This window comes from Hyperoodon ampullatus, assembly GCF_949752795.1.
Source record: "Hyperoodon ampullatus genome assembly, chromosome: 7".
In the NCBI taxonomy this organism is placed as follows: domain Eukaryota; kingdom Metazoa; phylum Chordata; class Mammalia; order Artiodactyla; family Ziphiidae; genus Hyperoodon; species Hyperoodon ampullatus.
The window spans coordinates 63,564,222-63,578,372 of record NC_136920.1 but is presented as its reverse complement, the minus strand read 5'-3'; the positions used below and the strand labels follow the sequence as shown (position 1 = coordinate 63,578,372).

General features: G+C 55.4%; 1 protein-coding gene across 3 annotated transcripts in view; it reads left to right on the top strand.

Annotated features, from left to right (window-relative positions):
* LMO1 (LIM domain only 1) overlaps nucleotides 1-13,072 on the top strand; it is a 51,586-nt gene extending 38,514 nt beyond the window's left edge. For all 3 annotated transcript variants that reach the window (XM_079708754.1, XM_079708752.1, XM_079708753.1), the window contains 3 exons: nucleotides 7,881-8,094; nucleotides 10,666-10,791; nucleotides 12,693-13,072. In XM_079708754.1, coding sequence (XP_079564880.1) covers nucleotides 7,883-8,094; nucleotides 10,666-10,791; nucleotides 12,693-12,798 — 444 coding nt within the window. In that variant the 5' untranslated portion in view covers nucleotides 7,881-7,882 and the 3' untranslated portion in view covers nucleotides 12,799-13,072. The remainder of the gene's footprint in view (nucleotides 1-7,880; nucleotides 8,095-10,665; nucleotides 10,792-12,692) is intronic.
* Nucleotides 13,073-14,151: the final 1,079 nt, after the last annotated feature.

Sequence of the window (14,151 nt, the reverse complement as noted above, 5' to 3'; positions counted from 1 at the left end):
TCCATTTTACTGTTGATGGACATCTGTGTAGTTTTCAGTTTGGGGCTATTATGAAGAAAACTGCTACGAATATCGTCGTACATCTCTTTTGGTGGATATAAGCTCTCATTTCTGTTGGGCGCATACCTAGGAAGAGAATTGGGGGGTCATCGGATGTGCATAAATTTTCTTAGTTGATTGTTTTTAAGCTGCTGTATCCAACATTGTTATAAGTATTTCATGTCCATTATCTAATTCAGTCCTCCAAATAATCCTTTGAAGTAGTCTGTTCTCATTTAGCAGGTGAGTATATTGAGGCAGAGCTGGGCAGTGATGGAGTCAGAATTCCAGCTGAGGCCACCTTGTCTGCAAGGACCACCGTCAGTGTGTACCTGCCTGCCTCTTCTCTCGGAGCCCCTTGAGGGGCACTGCTAGAGTCAAAGGGGCCCGTCCCCCCGCCGCTCTGACCACTGTCCCGGGAGCCGAGCCCCCCAACCCCTAGGGGAGTTGGAGGCCACAGGAACCCCACTTCCCTCCCTCATCAAATCCAACGCGCAGCTACCGGCGAGGGGCTGTGCACAGGGGCAGTAATGAGCATGCTCTAGGTGGCTGTGGCCGTGCGCTTCAACAGTTGTTCTCGTTGGCTTTTGATTCCAAATGAGTAGGAAATGCTATTAGTTCAGGCCTCGCCTGGCGCGTGGCAAGGCCCTGGGATAGGAGTGCAGTGAGACGAGAAATTGTGGAGATAAAACTGGTGTGAAATGGAGGCCTTCGCACGAGGCTGGATGTGTCCGTGCGAAATGAAGTTGCTTCTGAGAAAACGAGATTTAAAGAGATTCTGCAAAATTAGATTACACTTTCAAATTTCCTTATTAAACAGGATTGATGCCAAGGAGGGGCCGCTGGCTGGCTCTGTTTGGGATCCTACTCTGCAGTTCCAGGCCCGGGTGTGGGCCCTGCTGGGTACAAGCACCTTGCAGGTGGCAGGGACCCAGACCCTACCCCTCCAGCAGCTGACATGGGTGTGACGATTGTGGGACTGATCACTTCTGGATCATTTCCCCTGTTTTGCCTGGGTCCATGTGGGCGAAACCTCAGGGCTTGTGCTCCTCCATTTCCTGAGGAAAGTGGAATTAAAAACAGAGCACCAGGCCTCTCCTTCGTGGGTTTTGTTCAAATCAGAGCTTGATTTATAGCTACGATCCACTTTTTGGAAGTGTAGTTTTTTAAAAGGCAGTAAATGTGCATGTGACTGCTCAGGCATATGTGTGTGTATTTTTATGTGACACCCATGCGTGCGTGTCCTTGGATGCAGGGGTGTGTCTTTTCATGCAACTTACTGAGCACCTACTGTATGCTATCACTGTGCTGGAGCCTGGAATAAAGCTGTTCTGGGGAGAATAAGCAGACACAGTCCCGCCTCTCGTGGACCTTGTACGCATGTGTGTGATTACACGTATGTGTGCAAGTATGTGTGCAGCTGTGTATGTTTGCACATATGACCTGCATGTGCATACCTTCTGTGTCTCCTAATCTCTGTGATGTCTCCCTTCCCGGTCTACTAGCATCTCAAGGTAAGCAGCGCCCTGCCTGGCATCAGAGCAGTTGAGTCCAGTGCTCGGGCCCTGAAGACAGGCTGCCAGGGTTCAAATCCCAGCTCTGTCTCATTCTGTGTGACCCATGACAAGTCACAGCCTTTCTTGTGCCTTAGTTTTCCCATTGTTAAAATGGGAATAGGTTTCAGCTGGAAGGGTATTTGCTGGTTTCTGTGATGAAAGAGGTGCATTTAATGCAAGGTCTTATCCTACATATGCCTGAGGACATCCTTAGAAGTACAGGCTAGAATCATTCCCACTGTGCAGGTGGGGAGACAGACAGGCCTTGAGAGCCACAGTGATTTATCCAGGATCAAGAACAGGGCTCCACATAGGAGGCCAGACAGGAGCTGATCCATGGAGCCTTTAGGGCAGGTGCCCCACACCACCAGCGGAGCCTAGGACAGGCTCAGGGGGGAAAACGTGTCAACAGTAGACAGGAATGGGGCCTGCGTGGTACCCGTCTCATAAAGCAGTTGTGAGCTGAGCACTTCTCAGTGTTCAGTCAGTGATATCTCCCTGCAGAATGCCCTTAGCCCCCAGGAGAGTCCAGCCCAGGCTCCCTGCCTGTCCCCCAGTGTGAGAAAAGGAAGCCCCAGCACTGTTCTGGGCAGCTGTGTTTTGCTATGTGGGCACGGATTTGGAACAGTACTGAGGCATATGGAGAGATGATGAGAAATCCCAAGCCTACACCTGCCTGTGCCCCAGGCCTCCCAGGGCACACAGAGGGACCTGCCCTGAACTGTGGCCCTCTGAGCTGCCACAGCCCCCTTCTCCTCTGACTGGTCCCTGAAGCAGCCTGTGGGACAGATGGGGCTGACCTGCCGCACACATTTGCAGTGGCCACTAGACTATCCTTTGGGTAAGGCTGGACTCTGACCAGTGCCTGCATGACTTGAACCATGGTTGCATGTTCAAATCAGGTAATTCTCCTCCAAATGTGCCCATCACTGTTGTAGCGGCCTGAGATGGAGCTGTGACTAAGGTCATCCTTCCCCATGTGCTGAATGGGGTGACACCAATCAGAGCTAACTTTTGGCTGCCACGTTCGGTTCGTCCTGAGCACTTCACACGTATTAGCTCCTGGATTCCTCACGGAAACTCTTTGAGGGCCATTCTCATATTCACTTTATAACCAAGAAGTACAGAGGAGTTAAGGTCATATAGTCAAAGGGGTCAGATAAACCCAACTTGAAGGAAACTTCATAATAACTGGCCCGTACTCTTCAAAAATGCTAGTGTCTTGAAACACAAAGAAAGGCTTGGGAATTCTTCCAGATTCAAGTAGACGGAACTTGACAGCTGAATGAAATGCATGATCCAGACTTTTATTTTGCCGTAGAAGATATTGGGGGAACTGATTAAATCTGAATGGATAGATAATAGTATTAGATCAATGATAATTTCCTGGTTTGGATCATTGTACTGGAGTTACATGAGAGAATGTCCTTGCTCTCAGGAAATCAAAGTATTTCGGGGTATAGGGGCTTCATGTCTGAAACAGATGAGTCAGGAAAAGAATTATATAGGAAGGGAGGGAGGGAGGGAGGTAGATGGATAGATAAACAGAGAAGGATAAAGCAAATATGGCAAAATGTTCATATTTAGAGAATCGGGGTAAAGGGTATACAGGAATTCTTCCTATTCTTGCAAAATCTGGAAGTTTGAAATGTCAAGATAAAAAATTAAAAGAGCCAAAAAACAAGTGTCAGAACAGGAGAGGCATCCCAGGGTGCATGTTAACAATACACCAGTTCCTGTTTGTTGGTCCCAGCTGGCTGCCAGGCCCTGTGCTGTGGCTTCCTCTGCAGAACCTTATTCTACCCTCACTATAGTCTGGAAGGAGACTAGTATGGCCCCATTTCACAGATGACAGTTGGAAAGGTAAAGGGGTTTGTGCCAAGCCCTCCAGCTACTTGGGACAGTTCCCAGATTGGAAAGTAGGTTCTCTGAGTTCAAAGTCTGTGCTCTTAGCCTCAACTGCACTGTTGACTCTGACCTTTGGGGAAGAGTGGGGCAGGCAGGACAAGGCATTTCTTCCTGGAGCAATGGCGGAGGGAAGGTTCTAGGGCAGAAGCAAATGAGATCCATTTGCAGGGTGGAAAGGGACATTATTCCTGGGATTCTACAGGGAGCAGAGCCAGCAGTGCCAGGCAGGAGGTGCTGGCATGTGGGAGGGGGCCTCAAGTGCCAGGTAGAGTTCCCAGTGGTGGCCACAGTGGCTTCCAGCAGGGGAGCCACAGGGCATGACCTGGAGTGACACGGGGCTGGGTGGGGTGGGCATTCTGGGGAGGAGGACCTGCCTCAGAGGAGCTCACTGTGAGCAGAGGAAGTGCTCCACAGCCGGGCTCAGTGTGCTGTCCAAACTGGAGGCGTGGGTGGGACCGGGAGCCGGTGGCCTTGGCACCTTAGAGAAGTCCCATCCGAGGGACATGCTGTCCTGGGATAGGTGGGCAGGAGTTGCTGAGGACTTGGGTCTGGCCTGGCAGACCACTCTCGAGGATGCGGGAAGAGCTGAATGACCTCTGGCAGTGCCTCCCGGTCACCGGGACTGTCTGGCTTTTCCCCAGATTAAAGAGCTGAGGGTAAGTGTCTGGCAGCCGGATGAGTCAGACTGGGAGGCTGCCTCCTTCCACCATCAGCCCGCCCAGGGTAGAGGCGGGTAGGAGTCTGGCCCATCTCCTAGCAAATGTCGTCCCCCTCACACCCCGAGTTTGGGGGAACACACGGGCTGAGTGAATTGGTTTATTTTGCTGGGTCTCGTGTGTGCTTCTGAGCGTGAGTCCACACGCCATGCAGAGGCAAACATCATCCATTGTAAAATATCAGTGTTTTCATGGGTGAGTAGTAATTACTGAGTAATGCTTTAAAACCTTTCCTGAAGGAGCGCAAAGCTGTTTTTTTCTAAAGTCAGGAGTACATTAAAAGGATTACCATGTAGATTTGATTTTTAGATAACACTAAAATGGATCCCAAATGGACTTCAGCAAAGGGATGCTATCTCCTTAATGGAAAGTGCATGGCCCGAGGCTCAGCTCCCAGAGCCGGGCAGGGGAGGGAGGGAGCGAAGAGGTGTCTGCAGGGCCGACAGGCAGGCTGGGTGGGAGCTGGGGAGGCAGGACAGGAAGGGAGAACCCAGGCCCTCTGGGGAACATCTTGCTCTATTTGGGAGAAGGAGACTACAGATGCCCCCCTTAAAGGCCCTTCACCTTTCCAGGAGTGTTTTCAAGTCTTCTGGACTAGCCCAATGAGAGCAAACGGTGTGGGTGCTCGGTAAAGAAGGGAGGGGTGAGTCAGACTTCTCCCAGGACCTCAGCCTTCCCAGGCGAAGAAAGCTCGAGGTCCCCAGATGCTCTGGGACCTCCTCAGCCAGGCTGGGCCTGGTGTTCCATGTCTCAGTGGACATCAGACACTGGCAGAAGCCATGTGGCTTCTTAAAGAGTTCTCCAGGACCCAGGAAGCAGAGTCCAGCACCCTAAAGCAGGGTATTCAGGCCTCACAGAGCACTTGCTGTATGCCAGGAGGGGGACCTGGGGCAGCGTGTGGCTTTGCTCCCCATATCCTCCCTGCATCCTCTAGGTGCTCGGTCCCACTGGTGATGGAATTACCGGCTACCATGTGGTCCACAGCCCTGCAGGCTCAGCCTCTCTAGGAGCCAGGCCAGATGGAAGATGCAGCAGGACAGACGCTCCTAGTGCTGGGACCCCCCTTCATTTGGGGGCATAACTTAGTGGGCCAGGTGTATCCCCTGAGTAATCATGTTCCAGCCACTCACCCCCCTCCCAGTGACAGCACAAGTATAGAGCCCTGGGAGGGCTCAGGGCTGCTGGGAAGGGAGCCAGGCCTGCTGCTAGCCCTGGGGAGCAAGGGGCAAATCAGCCGTGGGGGGACTAGAGAGAGACTTGGTCTGGCATTTTCCAAGCTGGAACGTATATGCATAGCTATGCTGGCTGGGTGGGTGCTCCTTCCACAGGCCCCAGGGACAGTAGTTTTACCCTGGGAGCCCCCAGACCTTTCCATATCCAGCTCTTTGAACCCCTCCCCCATTTGATCCCTGTAGGCCAGGCCTAGGAAGGAGCCTCTTAGGCCCCCCTTAGCTCTCGGGTGGGCCTGCTCCCCAGCGGCCTCTCTGGGCTCCCCTGAGCTCTGTGACCGCCGGGCTGGCCCCTGTCAGAGGAGACACAGGCGGGCCTGAGGACACAGTCATCCTGAGCCCCGTCACTCTCTCAGACCAATTAACCTGTAGAGCTGCATTAGGCAGCAAACTTCCCAGCTAACAGATGGGCCCCGCGGGCGCTGGAGGAGGGAGGATGCGCTGCCTCCTTCCTGCCCTCACCTGTCCTGCTGCTCCTGGGGGCTGGGGGGCTGCCCCCTCTCCAAGAGAAGTCTGAGGAAGCAGCGAGGCTGAGAAAGAGCATAGGAGGGAGGAAGAACCCCGGAGGCCAGCTTGAGCAGTGGCTTACACTAGCTCTTTGGACTGTCTGGGCCTCAGTTCCCCCATTTGTAGAATGAGAGCATTTGCCTGTACGAACCCTGGGGGCCCCTCTCACCTGACATCTGTGGATTCTGAGACTGAGGTCCTTTGGAAGCTGGTTCTCTCCTGGAGCCTGAGGAAGGGTCACAACCCAGAAGAGGGAAGGGAAAGGAAGCAGCTTGGACTCCGGGCTGGGGGCAGTGAGGGGGAGGGAGGGAGAGGAGGGATGCCAGGGAATGGGAGCTGAACCCAGAGCCCTGGAGAATGCAGGGGTCCTGTGGAGACCTTGGGCCCAGGGGGAGGGAGTGTTCGGGGGCTTGCTGGAAAACCGAGGAGGCAGGAGGGCGTGGGCTGTTCCCCTCAGCGGTGACCCCTCAACCCATCTGAGCCCTTGTGAGGGTCACTTAGACTTAGACAAGTGCAAGGCAACCCCACCATCCAGCTGGGCTCTGAGACTCTCCGCACTTCCCTCCAAACCTAGTCTTCACCACCCTCAAGCCTCAGGACTCCACGTGGATGTCCAGGTTCCCAGACAACATCTGTCCCCACCTCCTTCTCAAATGCCCCTCCCTATGGCCTCAGGGCCGGGGGCTGGGAACCTGTGCCTCTGTGCACACACATGCCCACGCCTGCACACCTTGCCTGTGTGCACGGGGCATGCGTGGGTGTACATGCTTGCCTGGTGGGAGGTCTGCCCCTCCCTCCGGTCAAGGCCACGCTGCGATTCCTGTCTTCTGTACTTACCACTTCCTTGCATGTCGGGAAGCTCACATGGGCCCTGGGAGAGGGCCGGTGTCTCCAAGATTCTTATCCTGGTAGGATGAGCAAGGATGCTGGGGCACTGATGGACAAGTACTGGCTAGGGCAGGTAGGAAGTTTGAATCTAGCTAGAAACATTCCTGAGGAAAGCTTCAACTAGGCCAGGCCCAGCTACCTCCCCAAGCACTGACCAGGAGCTCCAGAGCTCCTGCTGCCCCCTGGGAGTATCACAGGGGCATCTCACTTTCTTCTTTTTTTTCTATTTTTTTATTTTTTTAAATTTATTTATTTTTGGCTGTGTTGGGTCTTCGTTGCTGCGCGCAGGCTTTCTCTAGTTGCCGGGAGCGGGGGCTACTCTTCGTTGCGGTGCGCGGGCTTCTCATTGTGGTGGCTTCTCTTGTTGGGGAGCACCGGCTCTAGGCTCGCGGGCTCAGCAGTTGTGGCGCACGGGCTCAGTTGCTCCACGGCATGTGGGATCTTCCCGGACCAGGGCACGAACCCGTGTCCCCTGCATTGGCAGGCGGATTCTTAACCACTGCGCCACCAGGGAAGCCCTCACTTTCTTCTTGACGCCTCCACAATCAAGAGTCTGTAGCCTGACGTGTTAGGTTAAAATGGTCAAGCACACAGCAGTGTGAGGAAGCCTTGAGGTGGCAAAAAGACCTGGGAGTTCTAGTGGACCCCAAGCCCGAGATTCCATTCTCAGGGTTGCCGAAAGAGCCAATGGATGGTGTCTGCATAAGGAGGCGTCAGGCCTACCGTGGATCACACGGCACAGGGGGCAGTGGCTGGATGGAGAGGAACAACTCAGGGAAGTGGGCGTGAGGACTAGCTGTGTAGAGCAGCTGCAGCAGAGCAGACGCGGGGCTCCCGCAGCTTCTGGAGGACCTTCACGGGGCAGGGGAGGAGGCTGTGCCATGCAGCCCACACAGGGCGGGACCCAGGCCCAGGGGAGGTAGCTGCTGGGGAGACAGGGAGGGCTCCTGGAAGGGGGCAGCAGAGAGAAGCAGAGGGATGTACCCTGAGGTGGGAGCCGCAGGGCCCACCGTGTCCATCTGTCTGTCCATCCGCAGGTATGCCGATGCTCTCCGTCCAGCCCAAAGGGAAGCAGAAGGGCTGCGCGGGCTGCAACCGCAAGATCAAGGACCGCTACCTGCTGAAGGCACTGGACAAGTACTGGCACGAGGACTGCCTCAAGTGCGCCTGCTGTGACTGCCGCCTGGGCGAGGTGGGCTCCACGCTCTACACCAAGGCCAACCTCATCCTGTGCCGGCGCGACTACCTGAGGTGGGCGGCCTCCCACCCCATCTGCCCCCCAGCCCTTCTGCTCAGAAAGCCCCATCCTCGAAGGCTGGCACCGCTCTGCCCTGCTCTAGCCCCAGCATCCTGCCTGCACTCATCCCCACCCCTGCCCTGCCCCTTGGACTCAGTGCCCAGCACGGGTCCTGGGCGGGCACATCTGTTACCATTGGGCACCCAAGAGAAGCTTCCCGAGGGCACCAGTCTGGCTCTGGCCCTGCCTTTGCCAGGTGCTTTTGACCCACCCCGTCCCTGAAATCTGGGAAGGGACGCCCTGGAGGGGCTTCCAGGAGCAGGTGGGGAAGCTCTGACTTCCCTGGGCCCCTCTGGCCTGACGGTCTCCTTCTCAGTCTCCCCAGGGACCAGCTCCCCATCTTCCAGGTGGGCCCTGGGATTAAACACCCCCATGCCTGGGGAGCCTGGTAGGTAGCCAGACCCTAGAAGAAGAGCTGCTGATGCTGGAACTTAAAGACCTGGGTTTGAACTAGTCCTGAACCTCTTCCCCCACCTCAGGTTACCCCTCTGTGAATGGTGAAAAGACTATCGCTTCCCCTCCTGGCATTCCTCAGAGCTCTAACCCACCCTCCTCCACAACCTGGATCCTATTCCCCAGGGCTCCTCCTCCCCAGTTAACCCTCCCTTAGACCATCTATGACATCAGCAAGGCTGGAAGGAGGCCACAAAGCAGGGGCCTTGGCTGACACCCAGCATCTGCATTTGGCTCCCATGCAGGCTGCTGGGTGGCGGCAGGGCCTTGCGGGGAAGGAAGGCCCATCGCATTAATTAGTAGGTCATGGCCAAGCTTCTTGGGGCTCCCTCTGCTCAGGACTGGGCATGTCTGGGGAGGGAAGGCGGGGTTATCAGCAGAGGCTCCCCTATTTCCCCGAAGAGCCTAAGATTTACCTGCCTGCACCTTCTCTTTTAACTTCTGCCTTTGCAGGAGTTTTTTTTTTTTTTTTTTTAAGTGGTGCTATAAACCAGGATGTGTGACTCAGTGCTCCTGACTGGGGCTGGAGGAGAGATGCTGAGGCCAGGAGGAGGGGTTAAGGATGCTTCTGGGGACTCACCCCTCGACAACCTGGAAGGGGTCTCCAAGTCTGGAGGTTTAGGACATCACCTGGGGGCTGAACCTACCAGGTTGAGGGGAGGTGGCAGACCATCTGATGAGTCCACAGGACCTGGAGAGGGACGACCACAGTACAGGATGGGCTCATCTACAGAGCTGATGCACCCACAAGCATCCTGGGCCCTGCCAGCTACTGGAGCCTGAAGGTATTCTCCTGGACTCTGGCAGAGGCTCAGGAATGACTTCGAGGCCTGGTGGGCCAGTGGGCCAGGGTGGGTGTGGGTATGGGGCTTCTTTGAGCTGCTCAGCCCCAGAGAATGGCTGTCCAGAGCCTGCCTCTCTGCAGTCACTTCTCATTGGACTGATGGCCAGAAAGGCCCCTCTTGGCAAGCAGATGCTGTTGGCCCGGCCTTTGTCTGCCTTAATCTGAGCCACCAGGCAGCTCAGCCTGATGAATAATGGAGCCAAGCTCATCTGCAGGCGCCCGAGCTTGAGCTGGACAAATCAGGGATTAGAGGGCCTCCCGCCCGCCTCTCAGCCCCCTTGCCTCACTTGGGGCTTGCTCTGCCAGTCTGCAGAGCAGAGGCCTGGCTGGCTCAGACCCCTGGAACGTTCAGCCAAGGACTGGCCTACATGGGGGAAGGAGTGAGTTCCCTGTCCTTAGAGCTTTGCAATCAGCAGCTAAGAGGAGGGGTACCTGCCCCAAAGAGGCGTTGTGCCAGATGGCCTTGGAACTTCCTTTTGGCATCAGTCCTGTTTTAGAAGCACCTTTGAACAGGATCATCTAGTCCAGCCTTCCCATTTTAAAGAAGGATAAACTGAGGTTCAAGAAGAGGGAGTTAGGCAAGTCACACCATGAGTTGGTAGCAGAAAAAGACCATCCCATAGGGTTGTTGTCAAGATTAAATGAGTTGGTCTTTGGAGAGCCCTTAGAACAGTGCCTGGCACATAGCAAACGCTACATAGGCATTTACTAAAGGAGCTGTGACTGAGAGGTTACAGTTTTCACAACAAGCTTGTGAAGAATGTATTATGGTCCCCATTTTACCGTTGAAATAAATGAGGCTCAGAGAGACTCGGTAACTTGCCTGAGGACACACAGCCCATGATCAACAGGCTGTCTCTAAATTCAGGCTTGTGTGAGTCTGGAGTCCTTGCTCAGGGCCCAGCCCAGTGTTCTTCTGGTGACCTCAGGTGCTTGAGGGACCCCAGTGGAAGCCTGGGAGGGGGCATTGTCAGTGAAGCGGGGGGACGGGCAGCGTCAGCCAACACCTGGGTCCCCAGAGTCTCCTTCCTGGCTGAATGCGCCAATTTCTCTGAAGCCTTCTCTCTTAGGCAGAATCTAGACACTGTCATCTGTGCTCCTTCCCTCTTGCCCAGGCCCACCTGCTGAACCAGGGGGAGGGCAGGTGGGGCCCTGGGTGGAGGCAACTCCCCTGCCCCCCACACCACCCCAACAGGTGCCTGAAACCTCTGCACCCTTCCCTCTGCAGGCTCTTCGGCACCACAGGAAACTGCGCCGCCTGCAGCAAGCTGATTCCAGCCTTCGAGATGGTGATGCGGGCCCGAGACAATGTATATCACCTCGACTGCTTCGCCTGCCAGCTCTGCAACCAGAGGTGAGTGCTGGCCTGTAACAGACCCAACACACTCAGCAGACCCCAGCTGACACCTACTGCCACAGACCAGGAGTGCCATGGAGGCATGCATGCAAATGCGGGTTCTGTGTGTGCATGTTGTTGTGAGCATGTATTTTCATGCCTGTGTTTTATGTACACCTGAGCCCTGTAGCCAAATGTGTGCCCTCCAATACCACGTGTACATGTTTGTGGAGTACAGCTCTGTGCAAATGTAATGGACGGGGCCATGCATGAGCTGTGTAGTGTGTGTAGTGTCCATGCATGTATTTTTATTTTTTTTATTTTATTTTTTTAAAATATATTTATTTATTTATTTTTGCTGCATTGGGTCTTCATTGCCACGCACAGGCTTTCTCTAGTTGTGGCAAGTGGGGCTCTTCATTGCGGCTCGCGGGCTTCTCATTGTGCTGGCTTCTCTCCGTTGCAGAGCACTGGCTCTAGGCACACGGGCTTCAGTGGTTGTGGCATGTGGGCTCAGTAGTTGTGGCTTGCGGGCTGTAGAGTGTAGACTCAGTAGTTGTGGCACACAGGCTTAGTTGCTCTGCGGCATATGGGATCTTCCCGGACCAGGGCTCGAACCCGTGTCCCCTGCATTGGCAGGTGGATTCTTAACCGCTGCGCCACCAGAGGAGTCCCATGCATGTATTTTTAAATGTCCATGTACGGGGTGGCGGGGGGTGAGTCTGTGTATGCATAATAAATGAGCATGCCTGTGCATGCATGTTTTAAATGTGTGTGCACAAGGGTTCTGTATGCATGTCCTGTGCCGTGTGTGTGTGTGCTACATGCAGGAGCACGCATGGACATTCCAGCGAAAAAGGGTTCCCAGACCTGGAGGGTGAAATCCCCTTGGGGAACCGTCACTCACTTCTGTGATTCTGGTTCCAGCCCAGCCTTGTTTCTGGTCTTTTGGCCCCTACTTTGTGCCCCGAGCCCCATGGGAGACCCTAGGGACCTAAGGAGCCAGAGCCCTTCAACCCTGGCTGGGGGCCGGGCCCCAGAAGGCAGGCCCTTTTCTCAGGAGCCCCCAGGTGAGGAAGGAGTTCATACAAGTGTTCCCAGAGGGTGAGGTCCAGAGGGACCTGCAGGGAATGCTGGTTTGGCTGGGGCTCTGCCCAGACCTACTGCCGGGAGGGCTCGGTGAAGTTGCAGCGCCACCTGGTGGTTGAAGTGGGATCTGCTGGGACTGAGCCTGTGACCCTGTGGTCCCACGACAGCCCTCAGACACCCTGGGCACGCCTTTGGGGGAAGGGCTGAGTCCTCCAGTGCTTGAGGAGGACTGGGAGGGGCAGAGAGGTAAAGCAGGGCCTTCTTCGGGTTAGAGGGAAGATGGTGGGACAGGGTCACCTCCTCCTGGAAGGATGTTCCTGGAAACCCAGATTCTGTTTAGAGGAAGAGTGCCCTTCACTGAGCCATTTCCTTAAGCTGGTTGGAAAAGTCAGCCATTTTATCCCTTCCTCGTGCTCCATCTCTGCCTCTCCTTCCCTCTCCTCGGTCGGTCTTTTCCTATTTCTTTGTTCCTCCTCTCTTTCTCCCGCTCTGGCACTGAGGTGCATTATTTCTACACCTCCCCTCCGACCCCAGCCCTGCCCCCACCTCCACAGGAGCTCTGACTATGTGGAAGGGCTGTGACCCGGGCTTATCTGTCTGTCTTACACCCCAGGCTGCAGGGCCTGGCCGAGAGACTTTCAGGGATCCCCTCTGGATTGACGGGGTGTGCATGGGACTTTCAGGGATCCCCCTGGAAAGCTCGAGGAGCAGACTCCCCGGGACCTCACTTCCCGCACGTCCACTTCCTGGGCCGGGTGGGGTCCTGTCTGGAGCCTCCGCCATCCACTGGGACCCCTCCATGGCCTCTCTCTCCTGCTTGGATTTTCCAGATTTTGTGTGGGAGACAAATTCTTCCTGAAGAACAACATGATATTGTGTCAGATGGACTATGAGGAGGGGCAACTCAATGGCACCTTTGAACCCCAGGTTCAGTGACGCCCGGCACCTGGCCTCCCGGCCCGTCCGTCCGTCCGCCCACCTGCCCACCCGCCTGGCTGGCCAGCCGCTCTCCTGCCGATTACAACTCCTCTGTCCTCGATGGGAGGAATGGCCCTTCCTCCACCGCCGCCCGTCTGTGTGTGACCCCTCCTGGGGCCAGGCTGGGCCTGTACAGTCTGTCTTCTGTATATAAATGGGAACATTTATTTTATGAGAAATGTAATGCGATTTTATTACTGGCGTGGATTAAACTTATGAATGTTTCCGGGGAGGTTATTCTGCATTGATCACATGACTGACACAGACCTGGGGCCCCTCCCCTTGGCTTGGGAGTAAAACCAGACCCTCCCCTTGGTCCTTGGTGGGGAGGGGGCCCTGGAGCAGGACACGGGGTTCTAGTGTATGCCGTTGCCGGCAGGGCGGCTCCAGGTGGGCTTTAGCGGGAACAAGCTGGAGGGGAGGGGACAACCCCAAGCACCCCCTCAGCCAGAAGGTGGGGCTAGGCTGTCCTCCCCCTCCCCTGGCAGAGCATATACCCTGGCCCCCAAGATGAAAACCTCCCTTCCCTGGGCCCCTGTGTTACATCCACCATTGAAACCCCCCCAGACTGCCCAGACAGGGACCCAGCTCTGGTCTACCTCCATGGTAGGACCCCAAATCCTGAGCTCCCTGCCATGGGAGCACCATTCTTAAACCCCTCTTAACCTTCATGGGGACGGACAGCATTTGCTGTCTCTTCCTTACAGCCTGGGCGCAACCTGGGGCCTGCCTTTCTTCTCCCCTGGAGGAGTGAGAACAATTCTGTTTCCCTGTAACTCAGCCCACGGAGGCGGGAGGTTTTCGTTCATTCAGTCGGCAAATCTGTCTGTCTCAGCCCCGCGCTGCAAGTACCAGACACAAGGATGAATCATGGACTGGACACGGTCCGTGCTCTTGAGGAGAAGGGGGAAAGCCAGGAAAACAAACAGAGCACATCAAGGTGAGGATGAACACCATGGGGAGGCCTGGGACAGGCTGGTTCCCTCCAGCAGACGTGGGACCATTTGTGACGACTGCAGAGTCAGACAAGTCAACGGACACACAGTCAGACACATACGTGTACTGGCAAGCAGGAGAGATGGACACACAAGTAGATGGATGTGTAGGCAGAGGTAGGTAGGGACAGACAGAAAGCCGGCAGGTACTCAGACTGGAAGGCAGCCAGACATCCAGCGGCTGAGCTAGGCTCACCCAGGGCAGCAGGGATGCTGTCTTGGTCATGGCTGAAGCCATAGTGCCGAGCACATAGCCTGGAACTGAAAAGGTATCACTGAACAGTATTAAAAAGAGAGGCTCCTGGGCTTCCCTGGT